The sequence below is a fragment of the Sorex araneus genome, chromosome 1 (assembly GCF_027595985.1).
Source record: "Sorex araneus isolate mSorAra2 chromosome 1, mSorAra2.pri, whole genome shotgun sequence".
Lineage (NCBI taxonomy): Eukaryota > Metazoa > Chordata > Mammalia > Eulipotyphla > Soricidae > Sorex > Sorex araneus.
In genome coordinates this window covers 369,605,731-369,624,551 of record NC_073302.1, presented here as the reverse complement: position 1 = coordinate 369,624,551, position 18,821 = coordinate 369,605,731, and the positions used below count along the sequence as shown (strand labels likewise).

Genomic DNA, 18,821 nt, shown 5'->3' with positions numbered 1-18,821 from the left:
GGGTCCCCCACCCGTCCCTGCCATCTCCCTGTCATAGTAAGCTCAGTTTTATGAGGAAACAGTCTTCACTGTACCAGTCTGTACACTGACTCCTTCCCTATAGATTTTTTCCTGGCACAACCAGTTAGACTCTGCAGATAAGAACTCTACCTATTCACATAGGCTACGTGTATCCCACTGGTAACATATGAACCAGTGAATCATTTTCTCCTTCTCTGCATTTAGTCCTAAACTTGGAAACTTAAATGAACTTAACTGATTTTTGTAACCCAGAGAAATGCATATTTGAATACATAGATCCTTTCAAAAATACAAATTATAAAATGCATCATTATATTTGGGGAACTGTTCTTTGCTTCCCCCCACGATAGGAAATATGGTCGCTAGATAAGGAAGTCCGTGGCTGGGGAGCATATGCAGGGCTGGAAAGCACCGTGAAGGACATGCGGACGTCCCTGAAGGCGGTCACGGAGTTGCAGAACCCTGCGCTCAGACAGAGGCACTGGCACCAGCTCGTGAAGGCCACCGGGGTCAGTGTTTCGGGGGTGGGTTGGCAGTTGAATATGTTTGTGACTTGGTTTATGTTGTTCATTGGGGATACAGCGAGGTTCGTGAAAAGGTCTCTGGTCAAACCTGAGGATCTGAACTGGCATGACGGGACAGCAGGCAGGCACTTGCCTTGCAAGTAGCTGAATGAGCTTCAATCCCTAGTATTTTACATGGTACCTTGAGCATCGCCAAGAATGATCCCTGAATGCACAGCCAGGAGTAAACCCTGCGACTGCCAGGTGTGGCCCCAAATTAAAAAGGAAAAGAGTAAGAGTTTAGTTTCCCTGGGATAGATCCACTGACTGGACAGGAAATGGAATCCCTAAGATTCAGTCCCCAGCTCTGGACTAAATAATGTACCCACCTCAAGCTTCCATGCTTTAACTGTGCACCTAGAGTGGTGGGATTTGGAGAAGGGAGGCTTTGGGAGGTAATTTAGGAGGTGTGAAGTTAGTGCCCAAATGAGGGGAAGAAAAGAGCAGGGGAATCTGTGCTCTCGGCTGTGAGGACCCCACAGGGAGATGGACCCCTCAAAACCAAGGTGAGGGCCTTCACCAGGAAGCCAGCCACACACACCCTCTGATCTCAGGCTGTGGGAAGTTAACACTGCTGAAGCCACCCAGCCTAGGGGGCACCGTGACCACAGCCAGACTGTCCCCTTTTGTTTATTGCCACGTGTCCACACACGGGACACTTGATCTCTTCATTCTGGTTTGTTTTTATTAATAGACCGAGAAAGAGGCTATCTGCTCTTGTAGATGAAAGGATCCTGTACGGATCCAGTGAGAGAATGTGAAGACATCATTTAGAATACGACCTGGTTGCAAAGAATCTCCCCCTTGGTAGGGAGGGGAATCTAGAATCTAGATCATCTAGAAGTGAATTTGAGTCTCTTCTTCACCATTCATTAAGAGTCTGTCCCTTTTTTGGTGGTCTTTTCATAGTTTTATTGAAAGATATCAAATGATTTCTCACATGTCATCTGAGATTATATTTTCTTTCCTTCTACGTGTATTTGAGAACACATGTTCCTGAATTTATTTTTCAGAAATGTTGTAGGTTTAACATCGGTAAAAGACAGCCTGGTATGTTCTTTTCTGGACTAGTATCAAAAACCAGAGTTCTAAAAACTGGAAGTCAGTATTTGGAGAAACTAAGGGAAAGGGTAGTGTGATGAATCAGGGACAATCTAGACATTCTTGGCCCAACAGTAATCCTTAGGAACTCTGGGATCGTGCGCAAGTTACTTTGGATCTCCATAGCCCAGTTGCTCCTTGTTTGAAGTTAAAGGACCATATTATTTCCCTTGTAGAATTGGTGAACAAATTGAAGGGAAATTAGACGTAGAGACCTCGTATATAGTAAATGCTCAATAAATTGCCCCTCGGGGCTGGAGTGATAGCACAGCGGGTAGGACATTTGCCTTGCACATCGCCAACCCCAGTTTGATTCCCAGCATCCCACAGGGTCCCCAAGCACCACCAGGAGTAATTCCTGAGTAAAAAGCCAGGAGTAACCCTTGTGCATAGCCGAGTATAATCCAAAAAGAAAAAAATGGCTCCTGAAACTACAGTGGTGATGATGATGATTTTTTCCCAAGTGTTATCTACATTGAATTTAAATTTAAGCTTAAAAATTGATTTTTCAGAAGAAACTTTAAAAAATTTTGAGGGGTCACACCCAACTATGGTCAAACATGAGGAAAATCAGTGTGTGTATGTGGGGGAGGTCCCTTAGTATGATGCATTCAGTGGACAAGTGCCACCTCCCCGGAGGAGCAAAGAGATGAGGACCACAAGTGATGGTCAATGGTCGTTTAATTCAGAACTGAATAGCATACTTATAGAACATCTGAGGGGGGTTGAGGTTTAGGATTGAAAGTAGGTGTGCTTGATCATTTTCAGAGGTAAAGTGTTTTGACTGAGGCAATTCTTTTGGAGGGATTAACTCTATAAGATATTCTGTCTAGAGAAAATTTTCTTAGGGGCAAAATTCATCTTTATTGCTTTTTTCCCCCTTGCTGCTAGCATATATTAAACAATCATATTAAGTTTATGTTTCATTAATATATGCAGTTATTTGGATAAACAATAAGAAATATAGATTCCCAAACTTAGTTCTCTGGGCTCCAGGGGCTAAGACTAAAACCTAGCCAGGCTTTTACCATAAATCCCAGGCTATGTCCTCAGGCTGGTTTAGCTTTTCCTAGTCCATGGGGTGATGTCTTTTGGGTCATTACAGCTTGTATCAAGGCTGTGCTTTATGATTTCTAGACTGTCCCATAGTGAATGAAGCCAGCACAGCTTTGCTTCTTGTCCAGAGTCCTTCCAGAGATCCCTCAGTGAGACCCAGCTTTTTGAGGAGTTAGGAACTACAGCAATTGAAGCCTGAATCCAGTAATTATGATGGATGCCCAGGAGTAGATATATTTCAGTCAACTGACTCCCAAATATTAGAAGCATAGTATTAATGGTCTTTCTGTGTTTAAAACATGAACATTGTTATACAGTAAAATATGAAATGGTTATAGGGGAGAGAGTAAAGCAAATAATTTACTACAGATACAAAATCCAGAGTCATAAGAAGGTTTGACTTTATAAGTAACCAAGCATGACTTGGGAAATTTAGTAGCTAACAGAATGAGAGGTAAAGCACAAGGGAAAGGTTAAAGAGTTTAAGAGTGCCCATAAGAGCACTGTAAGGTTCAGTGAGGGGAGGAAAAGGGGCCATACACTGATGAAGCCTAAAACACTTGTGGTTAGTATCTAATACTCAGGGGTTATTTCATAGCTCTGCACTCAGAAATTACCCCTGGTGGTGTTCAGGGGACCATCTAGGATGCTGGGGATTGAACCTGGTTCAGCTTCATGCAAGGCAAACACCCTATCCTCTGTTCTGTTGCTCTGGCCCAGAAGAAAACTTTTTAATTAAAATTTTTTAAAAAAATAAAAACCAACATAGCCAAAAGAAAATTTCAAGTGGAACCAGAGAAATAGTACAGTGGCTAGAACACTTGCCTCATATGCAACTATCCCCGGTTCGATCCCTGGCATCCTGTATGGTTCCCCAACCTCCTTCAGGAGTAAGCCCTGAGCTTACTGATAGGTATGGCCCCCAAACAAAAAACAAAACAATTGTTTTTCAAGTAACGTTGATCTGTAACATAGAGTATTCAGGGTGAGGTGAGCAGCCTCCTGAACCCCCATCTGTATACACTCCATTGTGTTTGCTGCCAGAGAGTGGCCTCCCTTTCCCGCATCTCCATGCGGGTGAGTCCTTCACAGGATTCGCTCACTTGCTTCTTGTAAGCAGTAGACTGGATAGCCCCCTCACTCCCAATTCCTCCAGAGGAATTTCTCCTCACCCAAATCTTTTACCAATACTATGCCCTTCTGTAAGGCAAAAAAAGGGCAATTTTTTCTGACAGACTCTTAGAAAAAGGCTCTTTCCTCCTGCACCAGCCAAAAAACTGGATTCAGCCTCCACGTGAACCTGTTGCCTTCGTGAACTGCAAAGTGCACCAAGCCCCCACCCGCCACTCAGCTTGTACATCCCTGTTCCTCCTTTCTCAGCACTGGCTGAGGTCAGGAGTGATGCAGAGATTAGAGGACCTCCTGAGCGGGTTTGCTCAGGATCTGTAGGTTCTGGTGTTGCAAGAGCCATCTCCCAGGACAGCCACACTGTCTGCCGGGGCCTGGGAAAGCCACAGAGGCCAGCAGCACCAGAGACAGGAAGCAGCTTGTCCACAGCCATTGGCCGACTGCTCTTAAATTGCAAAGGACCTGAGTGAGGTTGGGGTCTCAGGAAGCCCTGGCGAGCTGACCTGATGCTACTGGTGTAAGGGGAACTTGGGGTGCAGTGGGAAGATGGGGAAATCAATTCAATTCTTTTTTTTTTGTCATGGTAAATAAGAATAGTGACATTAGGAGTATTTTTACACCAGAAACTGAGATTAAATTAGAGATAAAACTAGGTTAATCACAGAAGTAACTGGGAATTATATCTGAATTAGGGCACTGTTAGGACAGAAAGACAAATGAGCTACTTTCTCCTGATTCCTGGGATTTCAACCAAATTACAATCAGTGGACAAGAGGATTCTTTGAAAAATGGGTTTTGTGGATAAAGGGACTAAGAAGGGAGTCAGCCAGGGAAGGCCTTAAAACAAAAGAAAGTGTCCTGCCCACTTTCAGAGGTGGCGCCCTCGGTGAGAGAAGGAACCATGTATTTGATTGTCGACACCCTCAGAACCAGCCCTGGGCCCAGCCTCTGGGCCGAGTATAGTCCGCTATGAATCATTCCTCTGACTATTACATAAAAGATGTGGAATGTTCACGTGCCCACATTGCTGCTCCCCCCGCACCCCCCCCCCACTGCCCCCAACCCTCACCCCTCTTGAATCTTGCTCATCAGGTCAAGTTTTCAGTAAACGAAGCTACGACATTGGCAGATTTATTGGCTCTGCAGCTGCACCAAGTGGAAGATGAGGTCCGGAGCATTGTGGACAAAGCCGTGAAAGAGCTGGGGACGGAAAAGGTAGCGTCTCCTGAGCCTCCCTTTGTGCCTTGGGGCTGATTCTCCACATAAGCAAGGATGCCCAGTCCACTGGGCCATGCAAGTGTGGACACAGTCCCATTTTGTTCTCTGTTGCCAAAGTGTGTGGCTTGGGCAGCAAACTCAAGTTTCCCCTGGTAAATCACAGTGGCTCTGTAAAACAGGACAATTGGCCCGGCTAACTGGTAGTGATGATGATGATAGTAGAAAACAGCTTGTCCATAAGCTAGCATCAAAAAAAGTTTAAAAAAAGAAAGGAGTCTGGGGCTGGAGCGATAGCACAGTGGGTAGGGCGTTTGCCTTGCACGTGGCCGACCTGGGTTCGATTTCCTGCATCCCATATGGTCCCCTGAGCACTGCCAGGGATAATTCCTGAGTGCAGAGCCAGGTTTGACCCACAAAGCAAAAAAAAAAAAAAAGGGAGTCTGACATTTACTTTGTGGCATATGCTGCTGTACATGCTATTTACATGAATTCACTTAACCTCCTGGGGTTGGATGGGGTAGGATGCCCTTATGTTACAGATGAGGGCAAAGCAATGTTGAGAAATCATTAATGAATCCAGTGTCGCAGAGGCAAACTGGGATTTTGGTCTGCCATTCGGAGTCCAACCTGTCTCGAGCCAGCTAACTTGTAAATCAAACCTTTAGGCTCCTTTTAGTTAATTTCTGCTCTAGTGTTCTGTTTCTGTGAAGGATATAAAAATCAGAGCTGAAGAGCTGGAGAGTTCAGAGGGTAAGGAACTTAATTAGCATGCAGCTTTGTCCTGACAATGGTTCAGATCCTGGCACTGCATATAGTTCTCCAAGCACGTCCAGGTGTGGTCCCTGAACATCTCTGGGGGTGGTACTCCACGGCCCCCTCAAATTCTGAGCTAATAGAAATGATGTGATGCTTGTTCCTTTTGTGTATTGAAATTCATTCTATAAGCTTCTTGGATGTAGTTATTTGGAGGAAAAATTATTAAGTCTATTGTATTTGGCACCACTTTTTTTTTTTAGTGGTAAAAAGAACCCTTTAGAAAACATCCACATGTTTTTGGCTGTTGATCCCAGATGAAGCTTCTGTGCATGCATGCTGATTTTGCTTCTGTCTAGGTCATTATGGAAATCAGCCACACCTGGGCAACCATGGAGTTCTCCTATGAGGTCCACTATCGGACGGGCGTTCCATTGCTGAAATCAGATGAACAGCTTTTTGAGACTCTGGAACACAACCAAGTAAGATGGATATTTTTAAAGAAAGATTCTCACCTTTCCAGAGGTCATTTTTTGACACCTTCCAAAGTTCTTATACTTAGGATTTCTTCATTGAGCATCTACCGGTTTCAGGTTCCAGGTATGGTACCCTTTGGATTTGAAGGGTTCCAACACTGGCTCTCGAAGAACTTGCTGGTGTGTAGGGATCAACAAACAAGCTCCGGGGATTCTCAGAAGTGACAGATGCTACATGAGGGGAAGAGGGAAAGGGGAGAGGGAGACCTTTCAGGGACAAAATGGTGCTGGTGCAGGACCTGGAGGATGAAGATTGTCCATGCCAGACAGAGACCAGAAAAGGGTGTTTGGGATCCAGGAGGGGCTCTGTTCCTGCCAGAGAGAATCTGCTGCTCAGCATATTCAAAGAATTTGGTTTTCTACATCAGACGGAATTGACCTGTCCCCTTTTTAGGGAAAAGAGTCACTCAGCACCCCTCTAGATCATTTCAGTGCCTGTGGGGGATGATACCACCCACTTTAGAAAACACAGCCTCGGGGCTGGAGTGATAGCACAGCGGGTAGGGCGTTTGCCTTGCACGCGGCCAACCCGGGTTCAATTCCCAGCATCCCATATGGTCCTCTGAGCACCGCCAGGGGTGATTCCTGAGTGCAGAGCCAGGAGTAACCCCTGTGCATTGCCAGGTGTGACCCAAAAGGAAAAAAAAGAAAAAAAAAGAAAACACAGCCTCTTCAGAATGAAATACAACAACCTTCACACACATCCCTCTTATTTTTGAATATTATCTGTAATGAACTATTGTGAACTACTTTATGAAAATAAAATGTATAAAAATTGCAAAAAATTTTTTTAAAAAGAAAACACAGTCTCAGGCTATGGATTTTGGGAACCCCCATGGTCATACAAAGGTAAGGTACTTTTCTTTCACACAGATGATACTAGTTCAATCCCCTGCAATGCATATGCCTCCCCGCCACCCCACCCCCCCCCCCCCGGCCCCAAGCATCTCTAAGAGTGACTTTTGAGTTCAGAGCCAGGATTAAGTTCTGAGCACTGCCATGTGTGGCCCCCTAATAAGCAGAATATAGGTTTTCTTTGTGTGGGTAATGAAAGTAAGGATGGAGGGATAGTTCAGAACACAGATTTGGTTAGGGGTCTTTTCCCCTCCTCAGGCATCCAAGCAATGCTCAGAGGCCCACAGGCCACTGCCATGACCAGGCAGGATGGCTTATTGCTGCTGGGGGCCATCAGGGCTACCCCTGGTAAGGCTTGGGAGCCTGCAGAGCTGTATCCAGTAGTAGTAGAGGTTGTGATAGGGATCAAACATGCGTCCTTATGCTTGAAAAACCTGTCTCCTTGACCCCAAGCCTTCTCCCCCACTCCTATAACGTTGAACTCTATTGTTCCAGGTGTTGATTATCTTCTTGGAACATTAGAGATACGGAGGTAAAAGAGAAGAGCTTTTCAGGAAAATAGGAAGAGCTGTGTTCTTATTAGACAAAAGGTCCTTAGGAAAAGAATCTGACCTAGAGAGAGGATACCCTGTGTTTCAGTATATTTATTTTATTATTTTAAACACAGTATAGTTATATTAATATAGTATAATATATACACATATACATTATGTGCATTTTGAAGTGTATATATATGTATACATACACATGTTTACAAAAATAGAATCAGATCACCACATGGTACATTTTTTGAAAAATAAACTTTTATTTTATTGAATCTCTGTGAGGTAGAGTTACAAAGCTTTTATGTTTGAGATTCAGCCATACAATGATTGAACACCCATCCCTCCACCAGTGTACATTTTCCACCACCAATGTTCTGAGTATTCCCCCCACCTCGTCCTCCATCCCAGCCCCTCACCCTGCCTCTATGGGTAGACAGTTTCCCCAGTACTCTCTCTCTCTCTCTTTTTGAGCATTATGTTTTGCTCAGACTTTCCCACCACCATTCAAGATACCTGTCAGGGTCAGGGGCACACACTAGATACTTTATTTTCCATTGCTCAATTTGAATATCATGAGAGGTCTTTCGTGGCTGTGCACTTCTGAAATTCTAGATTGTAGATGGTTGGATTCTAGAGACATCTCTGTAGGGCACTAATCCATTTTGGGATTCAACTGGGCGTCTCTGGACCAGGGCCGTTGGTGCACTACAATGGCTCCAGGAGGCACTTTGTGAACATTACAGCCAGGCTGCTGAGCAGGCAGGGATCCGGAGAGGGACAGCCTGGCTCTTCTGCCACCATGCAGCCTGGAAATTTAATCCTGGAACCTGCATCCTTGGGCCTTGTCTGTGGAAGCTCTTGGTCACCGGGATTCCATCTGCAATAGTCAGGGAGACTGCTCCATCTGAGGTGCCCGGTGAAATTGACTTGGTATGGGGGCGCAGAGAGATCTCTGGCACTGTGGTATCTTCCGGGACTCACTGGTGTGTCTCTGGACCAGGGCCTTTGGTGCGCTAAGATCACAAGGTACACTTTAAGCTTATGCAATGCTGTATGTCAATAAAATCTCAGTAGAGGTGGAAAACAGAATTGTCAAATGTATTAAATACTGTGAGGTGAAGGAGACAAAGACCATCAGCAGTGACTGAGAGTCTTGGAGCTTTCCATGTAGACGATGGTCCACATACCCCCAGACCACATGGCTTAAAGCAAGTCTGGCACTAAGGAAGCCAGAGCTTGGTGGGAAACTGAAAAGGGAGGAAAATGGAAGCTGGAAAGCTTACTAGGCAGGAGGCAGGTTTTATTCTTTTTAGTGTCAGGAGAAAATGCAACCTTGGAGTGATTAATGGGTAAGGACTAGGGGGGAAATGATAGAAGAGAAAAGAATAAAGTTTAATACTTAAATTGTACTCCAAGGCATAATATTTTTTCTTGCATACAAAGAGACAGACAGTTTTCTTGCAGAAAACATATTTATTCTTTTAGGGGAAATGTTAGTATTAATATTTAATATCATTAATTCGCTCACTTAGCAATTACACATTTATCGATTGCTAGCTCTCGGCATTGCCTGTTAGGTCTCAGGGATCCAACAATATGCAGAATCAATGTCAACTCCCTCTCAATACTTACTTCCATCAATCTGGGTATTATTTGCCTTTTTGCAAACTCTTGTTTGATTTTGGGCCACACTGGACTCCAAACTCCCTTCTATGCTCTACTGTATAATCTCCAGGCGACTAGGGAAAGCCCCAGCGGCTCTCCCTCCCGTCGCCCGCATTAGGTGGACTTGGGTCACTCCCCCACCCAGGGTGACCCAGGCCATGGGGCAGACAAAGGAGGAAATGAGGGCAAGGCTGGCTGATGATCAGTTGTCATTTATTCCATTCTCCCCATGCGCCTGTTCCAGTCTCACTGAGCTCCCCATTCGAGTCTCTCACTGCCCCTCCTTCCCGTCTCCTCCTGTTTCTCCTGCTCATCTCTCTGTGCTCCATCTCACAGCCGTGTCTCTCATCTCTTGTCTCTCTACATGCCTGACCCTACATTCTTCTCCCTCGGTCCCCCTGGTTAGTCTCCGCATTCCATCCTGCTGCCCTGCTATTGGGGGTAGTAACCGCACTCCACCTGGCAGCAAACTCAACATCAGAAAGCCCTTCCTTTGCTCACCTACAAAAGACCACTTAAGGTGTTTTTCTCCTTTCCTTAGTCCAATAACTTAATTTACTTCTTGATTCTACTTCTTAATATTAGTTATTTTGTATGGACACAGTAAGAGATACATTGAGCTTGTACAGCAGCTGTCCTGGGAACATCTCGCCAGACTCAGACTACAGTACTAAGGCCGGATTAGTCATTCCTAAACCTAGCAGGGTCTGAATCTAGTTATTGCTTTTTGGATCATGACAGCATTTGTCCAAGACCAAACTCTTCTCTTATAGTTAAGCATTATGGCACTTTGGCCAGGCCCATTTCGATGCCAGGGTAGCACATAGCTCACATCTTGCCCTGGGTCCTTCCAATCCCTCGTCGGGACTGGACCCTAACTTTTGGGGTGCTAGGAAGTAAGGGCAACTGAGGCTTAGGTCAAGAGAACAGATGCCCTGGAGGTAATATTATCTGAAGTTAATTAACTCCCAAGTTACAAAAGCATAGCATTGTCTTGTGCTCATACAAAAAGGACATTGCTCTGAATTAACTATGCAAAGGACTTACGGAGGAGAGAAAAAAAATATTTACAAGTCAACAGAGCACAAAGAAAGAAGTTACAAGTAAACACAGATGAATGGGGAGCACTGTTATGGGAGTAATCCAATAAACCTAAGCTCCTGTGGCAAGGCAGAAAGGACAAATCAATGTTATCCTACATTCTACGGTTCAATCCTAGTGGGATTATACGTGGATTTGGGGATCTAATCTGGGTTGACTGTATTCAAGGCAAGCTCTCTATTCTCCATATTATCTCTCTAACACCTCTTTTTACAAATTTGGCAAAAGAAATGATGCAGTTCTAAAGAACCATAGAGAACCTTGAAAAAAATTTTACCATTTATTTATTTGTAGTTACCACAGTTGGTAAATAAAATAAAAATATTTTATTTATTCTATTTTTTAACTTAGTCACCATGAAAATACAAAGTCATTCATGATTGGGTTTCAGACATACAATGTTTCAACAGCAATTCCTTCACCAGGATCCACTTTCCTCCACCAATTACACCCTCCTACACACACCATTTGCTGCCCAGTTTGTGTCTATGAAAGGTACTTTAAATTTTTTATTATGAGGTGCCGGCACCACCTGCTCTGGAGAGACACCACCGCCATAGCCCACTGGCGACCTTGGGCTATGGCGGTGGGCCCCGCAGGAACTGAGCTCGAGCCCGTCGGGGTTTAATGAGTGGTAGATTGGCCCCAAGTAAGAGCACCGTGAATGTATCCAACTTGCCTTTTTCCCTGACCAACAATGACTTATACAGGATGTTCTCCGAGGATGGCAAAGTTGTAAAGGTTACTATAATGAAAGAAAAAGATACCAGGAAGAATAAAGGGGTAGCATTTATTTTGTTTTTGGATAAAACTGCACAGAACTATACCAGGTCAATAAATATCAGTTATTTGATAGAGTAATAGAAGCAAGTATTGCTATTGACAATGGAAGAGCAGCTGAGTTTATCGGAAGACAAAACTACTTTGATAAATCTAAGTGTTATGAATGTGGAGACAGTGGTCACTTAAGTTATGCCTGTCCCAAAAATATGCTTGGAGAAGGTGAACCTCCAAAGAAAAAAGAGAAAAATAATAAGAAGAAGATTCCTGAAGCAGAAGAAGAAATTGAAGAAGTAGAAGAGAGTGAAAATGAAGGTGAAGATCCTTCTCTTGACAGCCAGGCCATAGCTTTCCAGCAAGCCAAAATTGAAGAAGAACAAAATAAATGGAATTCAGGAGGTCCCTCAACATCAGATGATTCAAGATGCCCAAGAATAAAAAAAGCAGTATTTTAGTGACAAGGAAGAATTTAGTGACTAAAATTTATTTATTATGTAAATATCATTAATTTTTTAAAATTTTATTTTATTCAATCACCATGTGGAAAATTGCAATGCTTTCAGGCTTAAGTCTTAGTCATACAATGCTGAAAAAAACCATCCCTTCACCAGTGCCCATATCCCACCACCGAAGACAAAAAAAAACAAAAAACAAAAAAAACCCACAGTACACCTCCCATCCCGCCCACCCCCGTACCCCCCCCACCTTGTAACTGATAAATTTCACTTTACTTTCTATTTACTTTGGTTACATTCAATATTTCAACACAAACCTCACCATTATTATTAGGAGCACCCCACTAGAGTCAGACCTGTTGTGAAGAGGAATGAGGTCGCGCGGCTGCAGTAGCGGCCACGCGGTTTTGTATTTCTGTACTTTAACAACTAAGTCCAGGGAGATTTCTTCTGGATATTCGATCATTGCAAGCTTGTAAACCCCATCTGTGGTCGTCATAATATGGCGGTCCCCATGCCCTTCATCCCCAGGAAGGGACAGGCGAAAGAGAGAAAAATACCTTTCCCCTCCCGGGTGGGCATGGGGTCGCAGCTTAGTTCTCTGGCTGGAAACAATCTGCAAGAGCAGTCCATGTTGTAGTTGGTTCATCTGGGTCTGGATTCACGCAGGTGCAGCTGCGGAGGAGCCGCACACGCGTGCGGCCCCCAGGGTCACATCTCGGCAGCGGTGGGAGGGGCCGGTGCCTCCCACCTTCCCAAGAGCACCCTCGCGCCCTTTTGCTGCAGTTTTTGTCGTAAAATCCCGTCTGTGGTCGTCATAATATGGCGGTCCCCACGCCCTTCATCCCCGGGAAGGGACAGGCGAGAGAGAGAAATACCTTTCCCCTCCCGGGCAGGCATGAGGTCGCAGCTGAGTTCTCTGGCTGGAAACAATCTGCAAGAGCAGTCCATGTTGTAGTTGGTTCAGCTGGGTCTGGATTCACGCGGGTGCAGCTGCGGAGGAGCCGCACACGCGTGCGGCCCCTGGGGTCACATCTTGGCAGCAGTGGGAGGGACCAGTGCCTAAATATCATTAATTTTTAAAAAATATTGATGGTACCAGTAGTTATTTGGGCTAACAATGATTATTTTTAGTATTCAAGCATAAAACACTTAATGTCAAATATTTTTATTCTATAATAGTTTATTGAAATTGAAAAATAATTATAGTCATTTTCTGTCTTGTTTTATCAGAATAAAATATAGAAATAAAAAAATAAAATAAAACAAAAATTTTATTATAATTATTATTATTTTGGCTTTTTGGGTCATACCTGGTGATGCTCAGGGGTTCTTCTGCAGGCTCTGCACTGCACTCATGAACTACTCCTGGCGATGCTTAGGGGATCATATAGGAAACTAGGAATCGAACCCAGGTTGGCCCCATGCAAGGCAAACGCTCTACCCACTGTATTATGAATACTTGACTGCCTTTCAGCAGACTTCCACCTGACTGAACACTTCCCTCCACTATAGGTGTTACCTCTCCCCATCCTAACCCCCAACCCTCTCAATCCTTACTGAATTCCAGTTCTCAGGGTCTTTGTTTCCATTGTATTTGGGCATTTGTTATTTCACCATTATGTTTTCTTTATATCCAACATATGAGAGAGATCGTCTATATTAGTCTCCGTCCCTTTGACTAACTTCACTCAGCATGATACTTCTCAGCTCCTCTCCATTTTACTTCTAGGTTCAATTGCAGACTCTTCTTCAGAGCAAGTATGTGGAGTATTTCATCGAGCAAGTCTTAAGCTGGCAAAATAAATTAAACATAACAGACTCAGTCATCTTTACTTGGATGGAAGTCCAGCGAACATGGTCTCACCTGGAAAGCATCTTTGTTTGCTCGGAAGATATTCGAATCCAGCTTGTAAGAGATGCAAGAAGGTTCGACGGAGTAAATGCTGAATTTAAGGTTTGTAGAAGACAGGCTCTTTTCCATTCTGGCAAAGTTTTCCAAGCCATATGCAAAGTTTATAAGCAAACCTGAGATGGTGTACTAATAAAAATCAATATTTTTATGGGTCATGGGTTGGGAAATAATAATAATAATTAATTCTTGTTAATTAATAATTAATTAAATAATTAAGTCAGAATTGATCTTTTTTGGAAGCAAAATAATATTTATTGATTTATTTTGGTTTAGGGGCTACATCTGGCAGTGCTCAGGGCTTACTCCTAGCTCTGTGCTCAAGGGTCACTCTATGCTCAGGTCAGCCCACTCCTGGTGGACTCTGGGGACCATATGTAACAGACTGGGTTTGCTGTATGCAAGGCAAGTGCCGACCTGTACTATTGCTCACCATCAAGAAATTTAGAGAAGTGTTGAAGAGAAAGAGAAAGATATGTGGTCAAGAGAAAAGTGGAGACTGCCTTATGGGAGAAAGTTATACACAAGTGCTCCAGATTTTCTTGGCCTGGAGTTCTCTGCATAAAAGATAATCTGAGTGTGGTCCCAGGGAAAACCTTGACCTCTTGATGGTTTTTTCACATTCTCATATGACCTTTAGACTCTCCTCCAACTTCCTTAAAGTAGATCTTTTAGGCTTTGCCATTTCTTCCTGTCCTTGTGGATTAAAGAAAATAATATAGAACTAGATGGTCATGACCATTCTCTATTAAAACTGGAGACACTGAAATTTTGATTTTGGATAATCTTGGTGTGCAAGAAAGTATTTTACTTCCTTTCACTTTCTCTCAATTAATTAAAAATGTGAAATCCCTTCTTAATTTCTTGTGCCAAACAAAAATAGACAGCAAGTATGTTTCCCAGGCTGGAGACTGGTCACCCTGTCTATATATGTATATATATATGTATATATATATGAATATATATATATACATTTTATTTTCATAAAGTAGTTCACAATAGTTCATTGCAGGTAATATTCAAACACCCACACCACCAGCTAGCATCTTCCCACCACAATAAGAGGGAAGTGTATGAAGATTGTTGTATATCATTCTGAAGCCATTTAAGCCCATATATAAGAGAATACAAGCAAGTATGATAAAATAAATGTATGCTACTCTAGGTGCATCAGTGGGCTAGAGTGTAAGATTTTGTGACCTCAAATGTGGCCGCATGCTCCAAAAAATACTGCATCACTCTTTTCCGGGAGCTTTATTTTATAGTCTCTGGATCTTGGCCATTGATGAGATTACATGACGCCAGGGACAGTTTGTGGACATGACTGCCAAGATACTGGAAAACTGGGTAGCTGGGTGGAGGAGGCTTGGTTCCAACCCAAGCAAGCTTGGAGATCTCAGTGACGGGTCCCATGTACTTTGGTTCCTCTGCCTGTTCCTTCATGGGTGAGGCTCATCCGAGCATGTGGAGAATGGCCTTGAGCATGGCTGAGGCCACTCTATCTTAAGGCATGCTGGACGGCTGTATCCCATGCAGTATAAGACTGGGAGGGAAAAGCAGGAACCAAGCAAAGGCAGCCAGCCATGGCCTAGACACACACGGGGATGGCCACATATAAATTCCTGAGAAGAATAATGGTGATACATTTGGTACAGAAATTAATATTAAGTCTTTCCTCCTCTCGCAAGCAGAACCCTAGAAGATCTGTTGTAGCATTTAAAGTGGAAACATAAGTTTGGGTGTATATTACTTATCTCATTTTCCCTCTGTGAGTATACCCCTTAAAAGCTGGTTTATCTCTCTTCTTCTTTTGGGTTAGAAAAAAAAATTCTGTGACTCAGGAATGCTTGTCATGGCCCTTACATTTATTTTGACAGAAGTTCTATCATACTTAGTTTTTGACCTTTGTTGAGAAAGGAAAGGGAAAGGAAAAGTACATGACGCTATATGTGCCTGTAGCCTCGCTCCTTGATGGTTTAAGTCTCAAAATGGGTAACAATTTAGAAAAGTAATTTTTAACATCAATTACTCCATGTTGTACTTTAATACAGGAGTTAATGTTCAAGACAGTTAAAATAAAAAATGTTTTAGAAGCAACATGCAGACCTAATCTCTATGAAAAACTTAAAGACTTACAGTACAGGTAAGACTAAGATTATAATTATTTTTTTATTTAAACAAGAGTTCTTCTAAATATATTATCATATAATGGGTACAGCCATATTACATTATTATTTTTTTGCTTATAGTTGTCTAGTTAACTTGTACATATTAGTTGGCACATATATCTTAAATTTTTTTGCAAAAGGAATGCCATCATAGTTAAATTACAATACTTATTTTCAAGAGAATTCACGTGATTGATTAGTCAATTCTTTTAGGAATTTCTCCACAAATACTTTTTTTAATTTTCATTTTTTTATTGAGTCACCAAGAGATACATAGTTACAAAGCTCTTCATGACCGGTTCCAGTCATACAGTGATCCAACACCCATCCCTCCACCAGTGTCCATTTCTCACCACCAATGACCCCAGTTTCCCTTCCGCTACCCCACAAATACTTGTTAAGCATCTAATATATGCCAGGAACTATGGTGGCACTGTTATTTTAAGTCCTTTATTCTGTCTGTAATTTTATTATACTAGAAAATATCCACAGAAAACATAGACACACTTTTAATTTAAATCCTTATCCTAAGGGTCATTTGTTATTTGTTCCATGTAATTCTTCAGTAGTTACTGATCATAAGACTATTCTGGGTTTTTATTTAAAATGGGCAAATCAGCTATTGAAAGAACTTGTGACCAGTTTTTATACAAAATTGTGATGACTTTGTATTGCAAGGTAAGAGAAACATATGTGTAAAAATACATGTTAAATAACGGAAATTCTTTAGTAATCTGAAAGCTCTTCAGAGATGAAGTTGGCTGTCATTTGAGAATGTGCATTTGTGTAGAAGTTGTTACTGTTTAGTCCCTGCCTTTTTTGGTTCGGAGAGCCCTGACTCTTGAGTCATCGCTCCACTTAAAGCAATAAGGTGTGATTCTGGACCTTGTGTCTCCTCTGAATTGAGATCCAGTTGGAGCCAGTTGTATTTTGGAAACATTGTGTGGGGTAAGGAAGACCATCAACCAAGCACATGTTAACCAATGTATTTTGTTCTTAGGCTGAGGGATGCTAAAACTAGTCTTCTTCCCTGCCAATTAGGAGTGTCACTAAGAAAATGTTGAGTGACATAAACCTAAGTCTTATCTATATTTAAACTCAGCTAATGGGGTATGTGTGTGTGCATGTGTGCGCATGCATACCTGCAACTCCTCCTACCCATCTGACTTGTCTGTCAGTCATCAGTCTGATGGTGCGAGGAGAGGAGGCAGGCTGCCTGTCAGACTGGGAGCTTATTGGGAAGCCTGGGCAGAAGTGAGGAACTGGTTTGGATTGGGTTTTAGTAATGAAATGGGTGAGATGTGCTTACAAGGGTTCTCCATCCATACAGGCTTTCTCTCTGTGAAAAAGCTCTGGCGGAGTACCTGGAAACCAAGCGTGTAGCTTTCCCACGCTTCTATTTCATCTCTTCTGCAGACTTACTTGACATTCTCTCAAAGGGAACTCAGCCTAAGCAGGTAATATAGTTTTTGATGATCTTATGCTGTGTGAGCTGAGGGATGTCACTGCTTCATTGTCAAATGCAGCACTCAGAGATGTGCTAAAGGAACTGGGAGAGGGAAGTGCCAGGTCCTCAGTAAAGGCCAAGGGTGGCCCACATCTTGGTAATGTCTTACCAAGAGTAAACACAAGAAACATTGGCTCCAAGGTCCCAGAATTCTAAAGCAAAGGCTGGAATGGCCGTTGCCTAATCAACCTGTTTCTTAGAGGAAAATGGGTTTCTCAGAGCAAGATCTAACAGGTATTTTCTTACTCCAGCCTTAACATCCAGAAGAAACTCCACTGGACAATTCTTTTTTGCTGTAGCAGGTAGATTGATGTAATTTTAGGCTCACATTACCCATCCCATCCCTTAAGAACCCAGGATATTCCAAGGGAAACATTGGTGAAAATTGTGCAAGTTGCTGGTGGTGGGAGATTATAGCACTAGACTAGGGACCAGCCAATAGGGCAGAGAGCCACAGGAAGGAAGAGGTCATGGTTGGAAAAAAACTTGAGAAACATTGTTCCATCCCTCTGATTTCCCCTGCTTATGCAGAACGTGCCTCCTTGACAATATTTAAAAGATATCAGGCAGCTGCTACAGTTTGTCAGCTGAGAGCTCAGATCATCATTAGGTAACCATCAAACTGGTAGAAATCTTAAAGCACTTTTCCCTTGAGACATGCAGATGCCAAATAGTCTTACTTTGCTGAGGGCGGGATTTGGATCTCTTCCAGTGATGCTTGGGGAACCAGATGTTCTGGGGATTGAGCCAGGGTTGCTACATACAAGACTCATGCCTTAACCCTGTGCACTCTCTGGCTTCATATATTCATATTTTCATATATCAATAGTTTGCATCCACTTCTGCCTACATTTGTCAGAGCTGAGCCATTATCCTCCTAGTGGTGATGGTGCATCCCAGATTGTTTTGAAGCTGAAGGTTGTATTTTGTCATTATTAATTTCTCTCTCTCTGGGCTGGAGCAATAGCACAGTGGATAGGGTTTGCCTTGCATGCGGCCGATCTGGGTTCGATTCCTCTGTCCTTCTTGGAGGGCCTGGCAAGCTACCGAGAGTATCCCACCCGCAGGGCAGAGCCTGGCAAGCTACCCATGGTGTAATCGATATGCCAAAAACAGTAACAAGTCTCACAATGGAGACTCACAATGGTTACTGGTGCCCACTCGAGCAAATCGATGAGCAACGGGATGACAGTGATACAGTGATAATTTCTCTCTACATTCTTTCTCTAAATTTTTAAAAATATATGTTTTTTGCCATTTTCTTTGGAATATGTGACTCTTCACGCCAGTCTGCTAAATTCTGCTGTTCTTGGAACACAGTACTTTTCCTGAGGATTGTTTTTTCACCTTTTCTTGTGTATCTTTTGCACCTAAATTCGGTGGGATGGATGTTCTTGCTGCAGTCCTGCTATTAATAACCAACTTGCTAGTCATCTTTGGCAACCTTTTCAGGGTCA

The 18,821-nt window shown here is 43.0% G+C and overlaps 1 protein-coding gene and 1 pseudogene across 1 annotated transcript in view; both read left to right on the top strand.

Annotated features, from left to right (window-relative positions):
- The window catches only part of DNAH11 (dynein axonemal heavy chain 11), a 323,685-nt gene that overhangs the window by 73,532 nt on the left and 231,332 nt on the right, over window positions 1-18,821 (top strand). Inside the window, exons 23-28 of the mRNA XM_004604267.2 lie at window positions 372-530; window positions 4,962-5,084; window positions 6,200-6,322; window positions 13,510-13,734; window positions 15,741-15,832; window positions 17,188-17,314. Of these exons, the coding sequence (XP_004604324.2) occupies window positions 372-530; window positions 4,962-5,084; window positions 6,200-6,322; window positions 13,510-13,734; window positions 15,741-15,832; window positions 17,188-17,314 (849 nt within the window). The remainder of the gene's footprint in view (window positions 1-371; window positions 531-4,961; window positions 5,085-6,199; window positions 6,323-13,509; window positions 13,735-15,740; window positions 15,833-17,187; window positions 17,315-18,821) is intronic.
- On the top strand, window positions 11,170-11,802 carry LOC101541326 (zinc finger CCHC-type and RNA-binding motif-containing protein 1-like; annotated as a pseudogene).